Source organism: Lagopus muta, chromosome 1 (genome assembly GCF_023343835.1).
Source record: "Lagopus muta isolate bLagMut1 chromosome 1, bLagMut1 primary, whole genome shotgun sequence".
Lineage (NCBI taxonomy): Eukaryota > Metazoa > Chordata > Aves > Galliformes > Phasianidae > Lagopus > Lagopus muta.
This window is the reverse complement of record NC_064433.1, coordinates 114,256,304-114,275,929: the sequence shown is the minus strand read 5'-3', so window position 1 is coordinate 114,275,929 and position 19,626 is coordinate 114,256,304. Positions and strand designations below refer to the sequence as shown.

At 33.6% G+C, this 19,626-nt stretch overlaps 1 protein-coding gene across 19 annotated transcripts in view; it reads right to left on the bottom strand.

The window, feature by feature from the left end:
- The window catches only part of DMD (dystrophin), a 1,043,969-nt gene that overhangs the window by 271,094 nt on the left and 753,249 nt on the right, over positions 1 to 19,626 (bottom strand). For all 19 annotated transcript variants that reach the window (XM_048931232.1, XM_048931479.1, XM_048931663.1 and 16 more), the window contains one exon: positions 15,678 to 15,795. In XM_048931232.1, coding sequence (XP_048787189.1) covers positions 15,678 to 15,795 — 118 coding nt within the window. The remainder of the gene's footprint in view (positions 1 to 15,677; positions 15,796 to 19,626) is intronic.

Sequence of the window (19,626 nt, the reverse complement as noted above, 5' to 3'; positions counted from 1 at the left end):
TTTTTTTTTCACTTAAAGTTTAGACTATTTGAAATTTTCGCAGATGTAAAAACCAGCCTTTTTCCAATCTTAAAAATTATGTTTGTGTTCTTAGAATTGTAGAATGATCTAGGTTGCAAAAGATATTCAAGATAAAGCACAATCATCAATCTGACATTCAGGACAAAGTTCAACCATCAACTATCGAGTACTATCATTAAACTATGTAACTTAGTCTCATTTCTCTTAAATGAGAATGGGGACTCCATTATTTCCCTGGGCAGCCAGTTCCAGTGCTTAAACACAATCCCTGTAAAGAAATTCTTCAAAATTTCCAAGTTAAACCTCCCATGGCATAACTTGAGGCCATTTCCTTGCATCCTATCACTTGTCACCTGAAAAAAGAGATCAAAACCTTCCTCTCCGCAATCTCTTTTCAGGCGAATGTAGAGCACAATGAGGTCTGCCCTCACTCTCCTCTCTTCCAGATTAAAAAAATCCAGTTCCCTCAGCCACTCGTCGCAACTCCTGTTTTCTAGTCGCTTGAACTTCCTTTGTCACCCTTCCCTGAACACACTTAAACAATTTGATGTCCTTGTAATAAGCAGCCCAAAACTGAACACAGGGTTTGAGGTGTGGTCTCACTACTGCTGTTTACCAGAAGACAATTCTATCCCCAGTCCTGCTGGCTATGCTATTTCTTATACAGACCAGGATGTCATTGGCCTTCTTGACTACCTGAGCATACTTGGCTGTCAACAAATGCTCCCAAATCCTTTTTGGGAGCATTCCAGTCTCTCTGCCTCAAAACTATATCACTGCAAGGGATTGTTATGATCCAGCTGTAGCAATGGGCATTTAGCTTGTTGAATGCCCATTGCTACAGCCATGTAAATGGATTCATCCTAATGACCCACTTTATCCACATCCCCCTGCAGAACTTTCAAGCAGAATAGCAATTCTGCCTAACTTGGTATTGCCTGCAAAATTACTGGATGATCCAGATCACTGACAAAAATGTTAAACAAAACTGCCCAAGTACTGAGCCATGGGGATTTCCATTTTTCAAACATGATTTAAGGTTTTTCTTAACTTTTTATTTTAAGTAAATAAACTATCATTCCTTTTTATTGAGAAGCATTTAAAGATCTCCATTTGTCAATTATTTCTTGTTTGAAAGCACTCTACCTACTCTTCTGCTGCCTTCCAGAACATCAGATGCCCGATCTGAGTTGTCGTCCTCAAGGAGATACTACTTTAATAAAGTTTATCATACAATATCCCCACACGAAACAATGTTGGCTCTGTTCTTATGAACAATTGTGACCCTTAGAGTGACTGGCCTAACGAGAGTATTTTGATGGTAGATGCAGAGTCCAGGATAATTTCTTTTTTAAATGCTGAAATACTGGAGGAGTCACAGAAACAGTTGTAACACCTACCAACTTGCTGCCTGTAGGCTATCATTATGGAGTGGAACTGGGTAGGGAGGAGTATAGGGTAGAGAACAGTTGGAGCCAGCCTACTCAGATAGCAATTTAGACTTCATCTGTACTTAACTCTTCTTGTAAGACAGTATTTCCTATAACTTCTTTTCAGATACTTATAAAAATTTTCCATCTTAAATGCTGGCATTAAGAAAAAATATTGCAACACTTAGCTAAATATGAAAAAAAAACAAAACAACACTGTAAAACATTTTATGTATCTCTCAGTTGGTCAGTTATGTGATGAGAGGATTTAACCAATAAACCAAAGATTAATGATGGATTGGGAACTTGGACTTTCTAGCTTAATGTGAAGTCTCTCATTTATTCCATCAAGATTCCAGATGTTGCTTTTATGCACCACAAATCTATTAAAGTATTTGTGGAAAGATTAGGTAAGGTAATGTGTAATGCCAGATTTAAAAAACAAAAACAAAAACAAAAAACCCTATGGCTTCCAAAAAAAAGTCAGGCATAACAAAACGTATGTATACAAAATAAATTGCATGATGAACAAGTGATTGAGTAATATGTCAAAAAATTGAGCTAATCCTCTCTGCTTCTGTGCAATATTCTAGTTTCTAAACACATATTGAAAAAAGAGGTCTTACAAGGAAACCATGCAGAAGCACTCATTCTTCTTTTTGGAGTGATGAAGAACAATGAGAATGTACCTGAAAGACCTCCCAGGGCATGAAAGTTCTGGGAGAAAAAATGTTAACTTTTGTTTTCCTGAGGCTAAGAAAGATGAGCAAAATGCAGTTAAACAGATTTATGCACTTTAAAAAAAAAAAAAAAAAGAAAAAAAAAGCATATTAACACATATTCATAATCTTATTTTCTTGTTTGATAATTTTGGAGTACAATTATTTCCAGCTATGGTCGACAGTTCAACTTTGCTTCATTTAACTAGGGTAAGCCTACTTTTCTTTTATCTAAAAATCACTTCTGGTAACAAGGCTGTTTCCATATGATCAAACTAATGAAGGTCACCCTGCTCTTTTGGAAGTGTCAAATCAAACAGAATGAACTGAAAATTGTCAAGTGGTTTTCACTAAGTACCAACTGAATAATTTTTCAGCACTGTGAAGCATGCTTTATACCTTGCTATACAGAGTAGGAGTTAGAAACCAGACGAAGCTGGTAGCTTCGTCTAAAGAAATGAGTATTTTATAACAAGAAGTAATCAACTTCTATGGATGAGTAGTGAGAAGGACGTGCAGGAGCTTATTATTTGGAAAATGTATTCTTCAGAATACGTTCACTGGATTGTCAAGTTCTGATGAAATTATTTATGTATACAACAGTTATCGCCTTTCACATGCAGGTTTTCATGACTTTTTTTTCCCACAAAATGAAAAAGGGAACAGATCATGGTGTTCATGAAGTGGAGGACCATTTGCTTTCCATTTTTAAAATGTTACACAATCTGCAGAATTTTGTGTGAGAAATAAACAATCTATCTCAAGAGAAGTAAGATTCATCAAGATTTAGTATGAAATAGTAACAAATCTAAATGTAGCTTTGTGAGAAACTTAAAGAAAAAACAACAACAAAAATGTATACACACACATATATTTAATTATTTACTAGGGTGATTGATAGGTAGATTAAGGAATGATTATGGGCTCTTCATTGCCATCAAGTCCTAAATAGAGCTGGTATATATGAAGAAATGGAGTGCCTCAGGGGACTGGAGTCCCCTGACCAGTTTCGTCCCACAGCTCAGGCAGGATGCAGAATCCACTGCAACACCAGCAGTAGGGTGCGTGTGGACAAAACACTGGGAGATAATTACTATTTTTCTGCACAGATTCAAATATTTGGTTGATAGAAAAACGTAACTTCTTAGTAATGTTGTGCTAACTGAAAACCAGATGGTTCCCATGCTGGAGTGATTTCATTATCTTTCAGAATGTACGTTTTATTTGATTTCTTTTGCTTTATGCAGAAAATAGCAACTGTACGACTGAACTCCCTCTTGAGCACGTCTGATGTTTTAGCTACTTTCTTAAAGCTTCCTCATACAGTTATAAAGATTCACATGAGATTTAAAAATAATATTTAGAATGATGAAAGGTGCCACAAACAGAAGCTACAGGATTATGACAAATATGATTAACTATATGAGTAAATATATAAGTAATCTAGTCACAACAGTTTTAAATTTATACAAAAGTTTTCAAAGAATTGAATAACTCATTGCTATCTGACTTAAGAATGTAATTATTAATTAGAAGTCATTCGGTGTTTTAATATTTATCTTTTTATTTATCTTAGTATTCATCTTTTTATCTATTTAAGTATCTGTTGACATTGTTTCTTGGCATTTCATTATTAAAGATACTGGCGAGAAAATAATTTATAATTATTAATCAAATATCTGTTCATACATTATAACATTTGTAATAACCACTCTACCTACAAAATATTTAAAAAAATATTCAGGAGAAATAGAACTTGTCTGTGACTGCATTTAGAAATGGGACATTAAATTAATTAAATGATATTTTACTTTCTCTGAACATAAACAGAGATGCTATTAGCATTATTAAAGTGCATTGGCTTTCATATACTATAGCTTTCATATACTTTTGTGCTTATTCATGCAAAAACATAATGGTCTGTATAGCAGTTTAAGTCTAGAAATGAGTGAAATTCAGTACTTACCTAATGAACCATATAGGCAATGAATTTAAGAATTCTTGGTATTATATAGCTTTGTGATGCCACCGTACATTCATATTTAGCTTTTTTTCCCTCTCTTTTTTGTTTGTTTGTTTGTTTTAAATGTCAGCAGCCTACCACCTTTGCTTAGTTTAGACTAATACGTGCTTTTCAAATATACCTGCATTAGTTAATCTGCATTCCCATTTGCTCTGCTTTTGATTTAACAGATCCAACTTGAACTGTATGGGTAAGACTGAGAGATCTTAAGTATCAAAATACCCAGGAAAATTAAAAATGTACTTAAGAATTCTAAGAACACATGAATATCATGCTCAAAGTTAACTGAAGCAAAGCTTTTCATACAGTTTATACACACACACACACACACACACGTATTTTGGTATATACATATATATAAACATACATATATATAATTTCCTTTAACAGGCAAAATAACCTCCACTCTTCACCAAAACTGTAACATAAAATTCAAAATTTGAAGACTACAGTTGGCTTCTATTCATTTTATAATGGATGAACTGCACGTGTTTCCCTCTGTTATTGGACATTAAATATTATTCAAGCTGTCAGAATAATATCATTCAAAAGCTAAGCTTTTGTTTACTGCTCTCCAGGTTCAATTCTGTGCCTCTGTAATACTAATGAAGCTGCATCAGCAAGACTAAACTGTCAGTCACACTGTGCAATAATAAGAAGCACAGTGGCTCCCAGTCATTGCATGTGTTGCTTTTTATCTGAGACCACCTGCTAAGCTACAACTGTATTCTAAGACTGGGAATTATGAGCACAGACGACTCTCACTGCACCTCTTGTGACCATGCCTTCAAAATCATTCAACTGTATGCACCTCTCAGCAGAAGTCACCTGGGAGACCATTCCCGAGTTCCACTTGCTCACCTGCTGTACAGCTACAGAAAACAGAGCGCTGGCAGCAATACCGAGCTTAGCTCAGGGGATGAACCAACAAGCAAGTAAATTGGGAAACATGCGAGAAAAAAAAAACAACCCAAAACAGGACATTATAGCTTTGATTTTAACTTTTGCCTTTGAAAGCACACCAGACTTTCAAATTACCAAGAAGTGATTTCAAAGTATATTAGTAAACATATTTTGAAATACACTTATGGTCTATTTTAAGTATAAATTAGGGACATTTTGCACAGAGATCTGAAGTGAGTTAAATTAACACATTTTTTGTTTAATAATAGCAATGGAAATTACATATATATTATTTTTTTATTAGAATTTTCTTAACGTAGTGAGAAATATACAGCTTCTTCCGTGTTATCCTTTCAGTGACAGCTGGCTAGAAATTCCACTACAGACAAAATTAAGACTCAAAATTAAATAACATTTACACGTCAGAACATGTACTATAAAGAGAAATATAGTACTGCTTTCAAAATAATTTTCCCGAGTGCATGAATATTGCATTAAGAAGTTGCAAACATGAGTTAACTCTTCAAGATTTTTGCTTCTACCTGAGATTAACATTTCCCCATCCCTTAAACTCCTTTCTGTCTTCCATCTCACATTTACACCTACTCTATTCTATAATAAATATTCTAGAAGATGATATCAGTCTGATGCTGGTTAATCCATATAGAGCTTCCCAACACATGAAATGTCCAATGACCTGAAATAGAAGACCTCTCTGCTTCTTTGTTCATATTCTCTTTGTTAGATGGATCCTAGCATTTATGAGACACTAAATGCCCTAAGCTTAATCAATGACACACAAATGAACACACTTAAAGTCAGTATCGTGATATGACTGAAACACAGCCAATTTTGAACTGAAAACACTGAATATTTACTCCAGAGCTCAATTTCCTGCATGAAAAGATTCACATAAAATAGAGCAGAGAAAAATTATCCCATTATCCCCCCAAAATTACCCCATTAACAGATTAACAGATTAAATTGTTGCCACCCTAATGCAGTGCTGCAGTGAAGAAAGCCAAGTATCAATACACAATAAATCAGAGAGAATAACAATACTGAAAATGTAATTGATATTCTATAAAAACACAACCCTTCATTTCAAACACAGCTCTCATTTCAACACATAAAAAAGATAAATCAGACATAAATGCAGTTTGACACTGCCAGGAAAAAATTCCATGGCACTGGTGTTTCATCTATCGTGCGCAGGTTCCTGTCTAATTAAAATATAATGAAACCTTTTCTAAATACTCTGTTTCAGGTTTCAAGTCCTACTCAGATGCCACTGCTTCCTCACCATACATCAGACAGCTCAGTGTCTACTCTCCCTTTCCATTACACAGCAAGGGATCCACAAGACAGCTCTCCCACCCTTCACTGTATCACCTTGTATGCAACAGCCCTGCTGACAAGAAAAATGACATATAAGCAGAATTTTTATGCTCAATTTCCCCTTCCCTCCTTTTCTGGCAGTGTGAAAACTGACACAGTCTTACAGAGATTGTGATCCACTAAATACAGACCAAAAAAGCTTTGAACTACAATTTTAGTATGCCTATGGTCCTGAAAATAGTAATAAAAGGAAATTCTTGGAATTATCTGCATAGACATATCAGTCACCATCATATCTGCTGTAGTACATAACAAAATGAAACCACCAGGCTGGTGCAACCACACAACAAAGTCCTAGAACCTCTCTCATATAGGCTAAACTAGTATTTACTCAGGTTGGACTTTCAAAGGAGCTTCAGGGCTGTGCAAAACACTCAGTTCTTGTTTTATTCCCTACTCAAGCAAAACTAAAACCATGTTAAATTTAGACTGAGGATAGCTAAAGTTAAATCTGTAGGCCAAACGTATTCGTATTTAACAGGACTGTCTGAAAACAACTACAGTTCAAATATACATTCTTTGTGTATTGCATCCCTCTTAGAAAAGGAGATAGAACACATTGTACACCAAAATCTGCATTTGTCTGATACCACGGATTAGTTATAATCTCTGAAAAGGAGGTTGTTTGTTTCCTGTTTTCTCTGTAATTACTACAGAAAATTATGGTCTGGCATAAGTGAGTATATACTGCTCTACCACACTTTTAAAAATAACTGTGGACATTGAATGTTGCCCATCACATTCTGGATAAAATATCAGTGGTGAAGTAATTTGACCACATAATGGGTACTCTTTTTTTTCTGCTGTTATTTATTTCCAATTAGTTTCATTTTGACTAATTTGTTTCAAAAGAGCTAGTATGGCTCTTTTGTTTCTATCATCACAGATAAAAATAAAACAGAGAGGTACATTGTTTACATTTACTTCTCGTCGAACTGACAATCTTCCACATAAGCTATGATTCCTGTCACAGTACTACCTTGAAACTGTCCAAAACAACTAAAACAGGTTTACCAAACAAGTCAAAAAAGCTTGTCTTTTGAACACATACCAGAGACAAAGGTTGGGAGATAAAAAAATAAATAAATAAATCCCACCTCTTCTATGTAAAGAATGAAATGCCATGAAATTGAAGACTTCTGTGATGTTACTGACATCTATTCAGAGAAAAGATATTGTCACGTTTGTACTGCTATCAAGCAAAGGATGCCAACATTGCAGTGTGAACATTACAAAAGAAAAATTCTGAAAAAAAAAGGAAGCTTAAGTAAACAATTGCAATCAGAAATAAAAAGAATAAAAAGATGACTACAATCCCAGCAATTCAATATTTTTTTAAAAAGTTTTTTTTTTAAAAAAACTTATATAAACTGATTTAAAAGTTCAATGTAAGCAAAATACTAAAATTCTACATGAAGAGAGCAAAGAGAAGGAAGAGGACTTTTTTGTAAATGTGATGCTTTTTTTAAACACTGAGCTTTCTGGATCTCTTAAAGGAAAATGCCTCGAAAACAAGGCATGTCATACTTTTTAGACATATTAGAAATGTTTGAATTCTTTGCATTTAACAGGTCTAAAATGAAAGAAAATAATTTTCCATTATCTTGAGCAACCAAAAACTTACAGATTTTAAGTTAGACAGTAACTTCATTGATTAATGAAGTAAACTCTGCATGAGCACAGCTACATCACCTAATTGATAGGGAAATTAACTTTGAAAAAATAATTCTTAAAACGTATAAATGCTTACATAGTTAAAAATTGTAGACAGTTGTTTCCCTTTCTTCTTTAGTATTTGATCATTTGAAATATTTAGTTGCAATGGAGAAGACCTGATGTATGGTACAACTGCCCATGTTATTTTTAAAGGTAAATTATTAACGGTTCTCCTTTTAACACATAACATTCATTGAATCTTTCTAATGTCATTCAAAGAGGAAAACCTTATTTTCTGACGATCTGGCCAGTACACGAATCTTTACAACATTCTTCTAATACTGAAAAGTTATATGCTTTTAGTCAAGCTCCTTCATTTAATAATAAATGTATTAATAAATGCTCCAAGCATTTATTATTTTCAGATTTTCAAGCACTTAATGCAAATGATAATTAACATTTGTAAAATGAAACCAAATTCAGTTCTGAAAGCAAATGCAATTAAAACCAGACTTTTTTTTTCTGTAACGCTGCAAATAGAAAATGTCACATTAGATACAGTTAAGTATGTTGAAAACTCTAAAATAACTCGGTGCTTGCCTTTCTAAAGAACCACTGATTCCCAACTGAGTTCTGTTACGTTTCAAAAAATTATGTTAACATTTCTATAATTGCTCAAGATGTCAATGAAATACTTAATATATGGAGAAGTACCTTCTAAATTCTTCAGATTTGGCTACTATTGAATTCTTAAATATTCTTTAGGATGTGATAATATCAATTTTGGTGTCAGTAAATTACCAGGACCTGAAGCCTCATGCTCTGTGGCAGTTCTTTCCCTTCCCTTTATATTTTGCTTGCAACATTTTCAAGTAAATTTGCTTCTTTTTGAAGCCCCTGAGACACTGGACTCCTTAACCCAAACAAGAAAACTCCTTCAAATTGGCATATGCATTCAGAGTTCTAGGAATATTAAAGATTTTTAAAAAGACATCAAGAACAAAGGTAGATAAAACCATAAAACCAGCCTGTTAAAATATGACTTCTCCTGAGAATGTGAGAAGGAAAAAATAGCCCAAGCAACACTATTAAAAGAGCTTATCTTAGTACTTGAGGTAAGGAATTATCTTCTGACAGCCTGAAAAAAAGACTTTCTGTAATTTTGTGCTTTCTCACAAGCCTGGGCAGCAACTTCCCTCTAATTGGTGACAGAGCAGGCTGAAGTTCAGAGAAACTAAAGGTTTATATGCTTTAGCCTTTTACTAAAATCAGCTGTCATGCCAGTCTCCAAGCCTTTTACAAGCAACAGGAGAGTAAATTGTAGAATATTAAAAAGGCTTTAATTTTCTTGGTGCTGTAAATTTTGTGTGTGTGTGTGTGTGTCTATTCCGGCTGGCAACATCTACTGATTCAATCAATCCCTAAACAATAACCAACAGAGGTTAAAAAAAAAAAGACACAAAACAGGGTCTGGCACTAGCTCTCCCACCATGCCTCAGCTGATTCTTCACTAAGTGAGAACCTTTTTCTGCCAGATGATAGTATATTCCAAATCTTTCACCAACCTAACATCATGGACACATCGTTATAATGCATAACCATTAGTATGTTAGTATGAAGTATTCTCCTACCAAACTATGCTTTCTTTATTCAGAGGCGCAGGGGGATTTTTTATTTTGTTGATGCTGTTATTATCATCATCATCGTTATTATCATCATCATGTTTTTATTATAGTTGTCTTTTATTATTTCCACTTCACTCTTTCTGAAAGACTCTCTTCATAAGCTGGTACTGCTCACAAGCTCATTTAACAGAGAAATCATTTTGTGGTCGCATTTTCCTTATGAGAAATTTGATCTACTGTTCTGCTCTCCTAACTTCTGGGGAGGACAGACGATAAACATTTTACTAATGCTTATAATCTGGTCAAAATTAAGGCATTAATTTAAAATTGATTAAATTTAAATTAAATTAATTTAAATTAAATTTAAAATTAAAATTAAATTAAAAATTTAAATAAAATAAAGGCCAACAAGGCAATCCAGGCTCAGATTTTCCAACAATAACTGATTTATAGGAAAATGAAACTTAGAAGACCATTCATTTCTATTTAAAATACCCATCTAGAATTAATCAGTTATGTTCTACCTGAATTTTCATGTAACACAAAATTTAGTAATTATCTTAGTCTCTTCACAGGCATGACAAGGTAAGTGCTGACAACACTAGCACAGCCAGCAGCACTGATCTTACCTAACATGCCTACCAACTCTTGGGGCTATGAAAGCAGCTACACCACTTTTACTCAAGACTATAAACATAAGTGAAGGGAGGTCATCTTCGTGTAGCCTCATCTCTCTTTCAAGAATGATGAGTAGGAAATTTAGCTCTTGCCTTCTGTTCATATAAGACATATGCTTCTGGCATGTATGGCCTATAACTCTAATTCCCTAATCACTCAGAAATTTCTACGACATGTTATTTCCCAGTCTTAAACAGTATCTATCCCCAGTGCTCCAAAATAATTTCTTCCTCCTTTTCAAAAAATCCCACAGTTTTGTTACAAACTTTACAGCAGCAAATCTGTGCCAAGAAAGTAATGTCAAATGCAGTTACTCTTCCCATTCACATGGTATCACTTCTAAAGTTTCATCTTGCTTTTGGTGTTTCCTTAACAAGTAGTTTCTCCCTTCCTTCATTTCCATGAAGGCACAGAAGTCTCACAGGAATAACAAATAGTTTCAGTTTAAATAAGTAGATTAGGATGATTAATAAAGTGTGTATCTTAATTACTCTGGACAACTATTACTCCTGCTCTTTGATAAGTTCTTGAAATACATGAAAACCAGCAAATTCTAGGGTTCATTCAGTAAGTCAGCTCAAAAAAAAAAAAAAAAAAAAAAAACAACAACAAAAAACTAAACCAAGATATCTGAACAAACAAATAGTAGAGAAATACAGTCCTCTTTCACAATTTTCTTACACAATCTTCCTAACTACATATTTCAGTACTGGATAGCAAACTCCATATTGTCGGAATTTGTTTTTATTCAAGTGATAAACTATTTATATTCAATAGCCCCAAATGAAAACCACATGGATGGCAGTACAACAGAGACAGCTATTTTATGTCAAGTACAACAGCACAGCTGTAATTCACTATGAAGTTTCCATATATTCTGTTATGAAAGTGATGATGAGTTGATGATTTTATCATAAAGCTGTCAAATACTGAAAACTATTCAATAAAAGCAATTTTATGGAGTTGCAAAAAGACAGTAGACTTCTCAGATTACGCCAGGTACAGCTCTCCTAACGATCAACTATAAAATATTGCTTTTTTTCAACAACAACAACAACAAACCCAACAAAACATAAAAACAAACAAAGCAAAAACAAGTAAACAAAAACTACCCTAGAAGACTTCATCTGTAAACTATTCATACCACTTTGGATTTGGTTTCAAAAAAATGGTCCAAACAAACGTGAAATGGAATAACTTTGGCCCCAGTAGGGTAATACTTCATCAAAATAGTCTTCATTGATATTCTTGCATTTAATTTTAATGCCACTATTTATGTATTTAAAGTAATAGAACTTAATTAACCTCTCAAGTGATATCTCAAGATTTCACTACATTTCACATAATCACTGTAAAAGCTATATGTAACTGGCTTATAATCTTTAAAGGGAGATTCTTTGGTCAGTAAGACATTATTTCCTCATAGAATTCTATAAATATTCATTTTCATACCTCCTCTCTATCACTTACACACTTAGAAACCAAATTACAAAATTGAGATGTAAATTACTAGCACAGTAAAACCACAAAAAAGGTTATTCACCGTTATCTTTGCATATGTGTGAACACAGCAGTAGGAAGGCCTGCTATTTAAAGTTTCTTACTTTTCCAGAATGTAACAAGATCTAACATATCTTCTGTAATTACTTTCTTAATTCTAAGACTTGAAGGTGTTTTTTTTTTGTTGTTTTTTGTTTGTTTGTTTGTTTGTTTGTTTAATCTCTTGGTATATTCATATATTGACTCATTACTGGCTTTTTGTATTCTATACACAGGAACTGATGGAAAATAAAATGAATTTTCAAATGTGATTACTATATTCAAAGTTGTCTATAAACTCATTCAGGTTAAGAAACAACATTTTCCTCAGCAGTAAAACAAAGTGTTTTGGAGCAATGATGCATTACGTAGGGAAAGATGTTGTTATATGGCATATGGTTCTGTTAGAAAAGAATGCTTTATCAAGGACACTAAAAGAGCAGAGATGCATCTCACATTTTCCCAGAACTTTTCCTAAGACTAAATGTAATTACTGTTAGGTATTCTCCAATGTGTATGCTGTATACTATGATTTACATAGAATAAACAGGAATTTTAATATAATACTACGTAAACATTATAAAGGCTTTACTTCCCACTGCCAAGTACTTTTTAAGTAGTATATCTCCTGAAATTTTATACATATGAAGAAGTATGAGTGAGGGGAAAAAACTTCAGAGGAAATCATTTACTTTTATGAGTTTCTTTAATTTGTTTTTATTTTCTAAAGAAAGACTAAACCTATGTGATGATAATTCTGTTTAAGAATAATTTCATGATGACTCACTCGTTTGCAATTCTTCAGGAAGATTCTCTATTTGCTTGATTTTGTGTAAAATGTATATTTAGTTTTTATTAATTCTTTTAAAAGGCAATAATGGTTTCCAAAACTAATTCAAAGTTAGACTTTACTGAGTTTTATAGATGTCTTTCCGCAAGCAGTCTGAATTAAGAGTTACTAATGTTAGCACAGAAGTCAGAATCCTCAGGATGTTAATTCCTGTTTATGACACCCTGATCCATCCTGTAATGGGATTTATTCAGAATTTACATGTATTCAGTTACACTGATTAGACAATTTGATTTGTTCAGTGTTATTGGTCAGAAATAGACAACAATCTCCCAGAAGAGATCCACAAAGATGATAAAGGGCCTAAAGCATCTCCCGTATAAGGAAAGCCAGAAGAAAAGAAGACTCAGAGGGGATCTGATTAATGTTTATAAATATCCAAAGGGATCTCTTCTTGGTAATACGTAGCAATAGGACAAGGAGCAATGGCCTAAAACTTGGACATAAGAAGTTCCATGCAAACATGTATAATTTCTTTCTAGTAGGCTACAGGCTGCTGTGAACTGCAAGAAGCACCATCTGCCCTAACTGGGAGAAATGCACAATACAGCAGGCCTCAGAGGAGCTATGTGAGGGAGCATATGACTCCTGACTGGAGGATAAGGAGAGTCCTCCAGTATTCCGACAACACAGCATGGCACTGTGAAGGCATGGCATGGGAGAATTAAACCCGCGGTCACTGCAGCAGGAACAAGTGGATCCTGTGTATTTAGCAGGCCTAACTTCAACCAAATCTATTCATCCAACATACAGGAAAATCATCATACAACTGAAAATATAAAAATTACTTATGTTCTTTAAGTAAAGTAATAATTTATGTGACTGTATTTTTATTCTGAGAAAAAAAAGCTTGTGCTATATTGTAAAGTTTGGTTTGTTATTTTTCTTCCTGGAAATATCACAGTCTCTTTAAAATTCAAAAGTATCAAATAGCTATTGAGTATAATACCTACAGTCATACAAATATAAATTAAGTATGACAAAAATGTAATGAGTATAGTTTGTCACCTCAGAAGACTGGATCAAAATTATTCCTGGCCACACTTTACTTTCCTCCATTTCAGAAACTTAGATGTATTTCTAATTTGTTCATTTTTAAATTATTTCATTAAGAACAGGATAACAATAGAAGATGGTATACAAAAGCAAGACACATACCTGAAAAACCATAAAGGGAGATGACTTTTTTTTCTACTGTATCATAAATTGCAGATTTGCAGTAAAGGATATTTCCAGTTTAATCAGAAAAGATGAACTGCTACATCACAGCAAAAATGAATCCTGTGTACCTTAGGCTCAAAACCAACTAATAATTTGGAGAATTTTTATATATAAAATCTAAGAAACCGTTACATAAAATAAATTCACCACACCACTAGCCAAAGTTGGAAGCTGAAATACAGTTTGGTTACCACATATTCCATTCCTTCATGATTTACAGTTTGATAGCTTGCTTTCCTTTTTTACTATATGAGAATGAAGCATTTAGTCTATCTTAGAAGGCAATTTCACTTAAAGCAAAGTGCAGTTTTCCAACAGAAAGAAATCTATTCATGCATACAATTCTCATGAGAGCTTATAGGAATTCTGTTCGCATTTCATGTAAAGTCTACAGTTCTTATCTTCCGACAACTTGCCTCAGAATTAAAAATGAAAACATGTATTAAAATGCTGATGGGAGTTCTACATATAATGGCTCTGAAAAGTTAAGGTGTATACACAAACTGCATCTGAATTCAACTGAGTATGCGATTCTAAAATTAATTACATGTCAAAAAGGAACAGTTTCTTATGTAACATAAAAGCAATATCGAACAAAGCAGCCTAAAGTGCAATATGGTTTTGAAACATTATGGAAAGTTATAAACTAACTGGAAAAAAAAAGGAAAAAAAAGGGGGAAAAAATATTTTATTTAAAATTATGGGAATGGAAAAATTTAGCCTATATCTACAGCCTCAGTGTTATCAGATTCATGGAGCAATTTCCTGGTCTCCAGACCAGGAATATATACTGAACAGGATATACTGAACAGTTTGCATCCACAGTGAGTTGGCTATGTCTTCTCTAGGCTCTACAGGGCACCTCTATGACCATAAGATATTTTCTTGTATTTTAGTCCTAAGTAGCCAAACTAACAACCAAAGATATAGAACAATCTGCCACAGATGGCTGTTTTTACAGCATGATCTTGGAAGTGTGCATTTCATCCAATGCTGAAGGAAACAAGGAGATGCAAATATCCAAGGGTAACAACAATACTTCCACAAACTTTTTTCTGAAACTTCATCTATTAATTTTTTTACCTTACATACAGCTAGTTGGTTAATTCTGAAAAGGGAAATCACAATTGAATAACTAATAAACCCAGTGTGCATTATCAGGCTTCTGAGGAGAGATGAAAGAAGAGGTTGCTGCTGTACTACAGGTGCGGAACTGAAAGCTTCTCACAAACCCATAGCTATAGTCTATGAATTCTTTTTTGTTTGTTTGTTTGTTTGTTTCGTTTGATGTTGTCATTGTCTTCTTTTAAGAATAAAGGTATTGCTTTGCCTATGGTGATCACATTCTATATTTTCTGCAATATTTTCTGCAACATGTTTCAACTATGAAGATAATCAATATTAAATTGTAGGTGAAAGTTTTAAAATCCGTAATCACTGAACTTCACACAAATTTGCCCTACTCACAGAAAATCTCTGTGAGAACTGTTTCTTAATGGAACCCTTCTTTTAAGATCAAATGCATAACATGTCTACAAAATGCTATGCATACAAAGCGTTACAATATCTTTCATACATCCTGAAACAGTATATGATAGCAGAATCATCACTTACTGCGGTCAGTAATTATTGTTCTGGCTTCTTGATTGCTCGTCTTGTTTTTTAGATTTTGTGCTGCAGTTATTAGTTCATCCAGCTGGGGACGTCTTTGCTCCAGATCTTGTAGTATTGCCTAGTTGCAAAGAAATATAAAAATAAACAAGGAAAAAAGCATGTAGAGCTGTTGAGAAGACCACATTTAGCAACTTTTTTCTATGCCAGTTTGACATATAGCAGAATCGTTTTCTGCTATTTAAATTAAATGAAGAATTTGGTCTAGGTCATTACTTTTTCTATGAGCATATACATACAAAGCATATATATATTTATGTGTATGTAAAATCAGACCTATCTTGTAATAATCATTACAAATGAAAGCTATAAAACTAAGTATAAAATGGCAATCATTCTTAATTTTTAAGCCATCCAATTATGCGAGCACGACCATAAAACTTTTCCTCTGCAAACCCACAGAAAGAATAACGTTCTCGTAGACTTTACAATTTTTTTTTCTTTTCAAAAAGATAGAATTTACATTATTAGCATATTAAGCAGGATTTCTCTATCAACTCATGAAATCTAATTAATACTGTTTGTTTCTTAATATTTTAAGATTACTCAATTACTATCTGTTGGTTTAAAGCCAACAAAAGACTGTTAATGTTGATTTTTCTGTCTTTAAACCTTACCTAATAGAAAAGTAATTACAGGTCACAGTAATTTCTATTAGTCAAGATACACAGAGCCCAGGCAACCTGACTATAACAGGAGAAGTGGATCTAGAGCTACTCAAAGAGAAAAAGGTGAAATAATGAATCACAATCTTCAGGATGTAACAAATACTGAAATGCAACACTTCAAGACACAAGAAAAAATAAAAACCTAATAAAAGTAAGGCACAAGGAATTTACACATATATAGTTTAACTTTTACTGAAAGAATAGGGAGCAGCAAACAAGGAATCAGTAAAATGGCTTCCCAGATAAGAATTACCCAAGCACGTATTTAAAAGACATTGACTAAACGTAGCAACTTCAAGTCCCCGTCACACAGCTTCCAGAAAGGATGTTCATTAGCCTTCTCAGAATTAGGAGTTGGAAGCAGCAAAGTTTATTATCAAATTATGACAAGATGATGTTTCTGCCTATAATTCTGGGTCACCAGAACACATGCAAGAGTATGGCAGGTATGGTATATCAACTATGAAGCTCACAATAAAGCTAAGTGAAGGATTTTGATTTCTCAGAGTGATTACACAGTAACAGACGTTCATTGAATATCGATTATATCTAGTTTCTAAACCCATACCCAAAAGTTTCGGTGGTATTTTTTCTTCTGTACTGATTGGATAACATACAGAAAGTTAATGCAGCAGCTTGCGTAAATAAGGATAGAAGAAATTTCTCATTAGAAGTCATTCCTTAGTGAAAGCATTCACGAAAAAGAAATAAAATCTACTGATGCAGTTACTACTTCTAGATATCTATGTGCCTTCAAAACTCCATTTTCAAAGAAGACAAGTTAATGAGTGACATGAATTTTACAATAGCAGCAGCAGTCCCATTGCAGCCTAACAACATCTGCATTATACACATTACCAAAATGGACTGTGCAGAAGGAGCATTAAAATAAGTACAACATTCTCAGATAATTACACGGCCTACATAGTAATATTTCCCTTTTTCTCTCTTCCTACCTAGAAACTGTTTAGAAGAAGGCCAGCAAATTACATTATTCTATGGTCTTACATCTACAGTACTCCCAAATTGTTCCCTAAAGTCCCCCATTTTTCATATTTTGTATACTAAATATAATGATTTATCTGCTCCAGCCTGAGTCTCCAAGTAGACATTACATACTGTGCTTGCAACACAGAAGAAAGTGTCTGCTGTTCTCTGATGAACACTCAATAAAAGATCACTACACTTGAATTCAGGGGAAAAACTGGAAAAACTGTGAAGGATTAGATGGGATACTGTAAAACAAAAGCAGCAAAAAAAAAAATTAAGCAGCAATACATATATGAAGATACTCATGAAACCTTTCAGAAATTCAAACAAGTATTTGATGCTATAAAAGTAGATCCTCATCTCAAAGCTACTGGAAATTGTTAGAAGTTGTTACAACAGCTATGGGAGGAAAAGCCCATTAACAGTAGCGCCCTGGTGGATGCATTCCAGATGTAAAAGACCAGATGCCTCTGATAATAAATGTTAGCACATTAAAAATGCTGTTCTGTGTAATTTAAAAATAGATTATACAAAAAGCTTAGCTATTATGAAAGATTTTTCAAAACAAGTTAAATTCAGATCTATCCAGTCCTCATCAGGACACCACAAGCTCTAGTACAAACACTTAGGGAGTCACCAACATGAGTATTTTTTCTTCTATAAACACCTCTGATCGTGTACATATAATGTCCCTTTACTCTCATTTACCTGATGTTCCAAAAAAACGCACAAAAATGAACACTGCTAAATATTATAGACCATATTTTAATCAATAATTTGATGTAAAATAATAAACGTAGATTAACAGAAGTAGATAAATGATGATGATGGATCATTTAGTTGTAAAAATGCATCGTTAAACACCAAAGAGCTTTTCTTTTTCCTCCATATATCTATGAATGCCAGCATAACATGCTTGGAGACACTGCAGTAATGGAACGATGAGAGTCAGTCATCAAATCTGTCTACAGTTTGTCAGAAAGTGATGCTATTCATTTTCAACAATCTTTCCACATTTTTGGACAGCAGCTGCTTGAAAGAAAAACCTAATTTTCAGGTTTCTAACTTTTATGATTTCTTTACACAAAATGGAGGTTAAGAAATAGATTAAATTGTTTAAATCAGCAACTGAAAAAATGCTAAACTGAAAAACTGAAAGAAGGGAAGTGTGACAAGTTCTAGGTAGAACTGCACGGTTTGAGATTGATAATTTAAATATTCTCTAGCTTTATAATACATAGATTATAAAATAAAACAGGACAGTAAGTACAGTGGATATCTATTCACTCTTTTTTTTCTGACTTAAGAAAGCTACTAGTGTGTAAGTAAAAAAAATAAAAATAAAAATGTTTGGTCAAAAAAGAGATTTAGGCAGATCCTCTCAATTAAGTAAGCTAGAAGCACCATTTTCCAAATAAGACATAACCAAAGACTAAAACTTCTCAAGTATTTGGGATGCTTTGATTATAATCACTACCATCCACGCTTAATGAGATGAACTAGTAGACCACTAAGGTAATTCCAGTCTTGAACAATTAATACAGGAATGGAAGAAAGGTAAAATACATTTTTCTTAAAATCCTATTCACTCCCCGCAAACTCGTGATGCTATTTTTAGGAAAAGCAAAATTCCACAGAACAGTCATTGTGGAAATCGTTTGCTCATCTTTTGAAAAATCTTAGAACCTATATCTTAAGCTTAAACAAAAATTGAAGCAATTACTTCCTGACCAAACTGTATAGCCGTGACAGCTTTCACCAAAAACAACATTGTCTAAATATAATGTGTTATATACACACCTAGAAAGAGAGAAAGCTTTGGAAAAAATGCTTGCTAACAATTTCAGAAATGTAGATGTGCTACACCTACAATTCATCTGCATAACAAAATTGGCTTTTGAAGTTATTCCACCCAAGCACAATTTGAATTTCCTTTCTTGTCACTAAGCAGTATAGGAATATGAGAGAAAGTGATGGATTATGTACTCTCTACAATTAAAAACTTAATTATGAAATAATTGAAGTACTTACATGTAGTGTAGTTTGCTTTTTTAAGACAACTTTTGTTTTGGCTATTAGCTGGTTTGTGTTTTCCCTCCAAAACATGTATAATTTAAAGAAAATATGAAGAGCTAGACCTACTATTCACCAGAATTGCTAGCTGACTGGTACCTGTCATGAAATCAAAACATTAACAGATGGGGCAGTATGGCCTGCGTAAGTTTTGTAGCTTA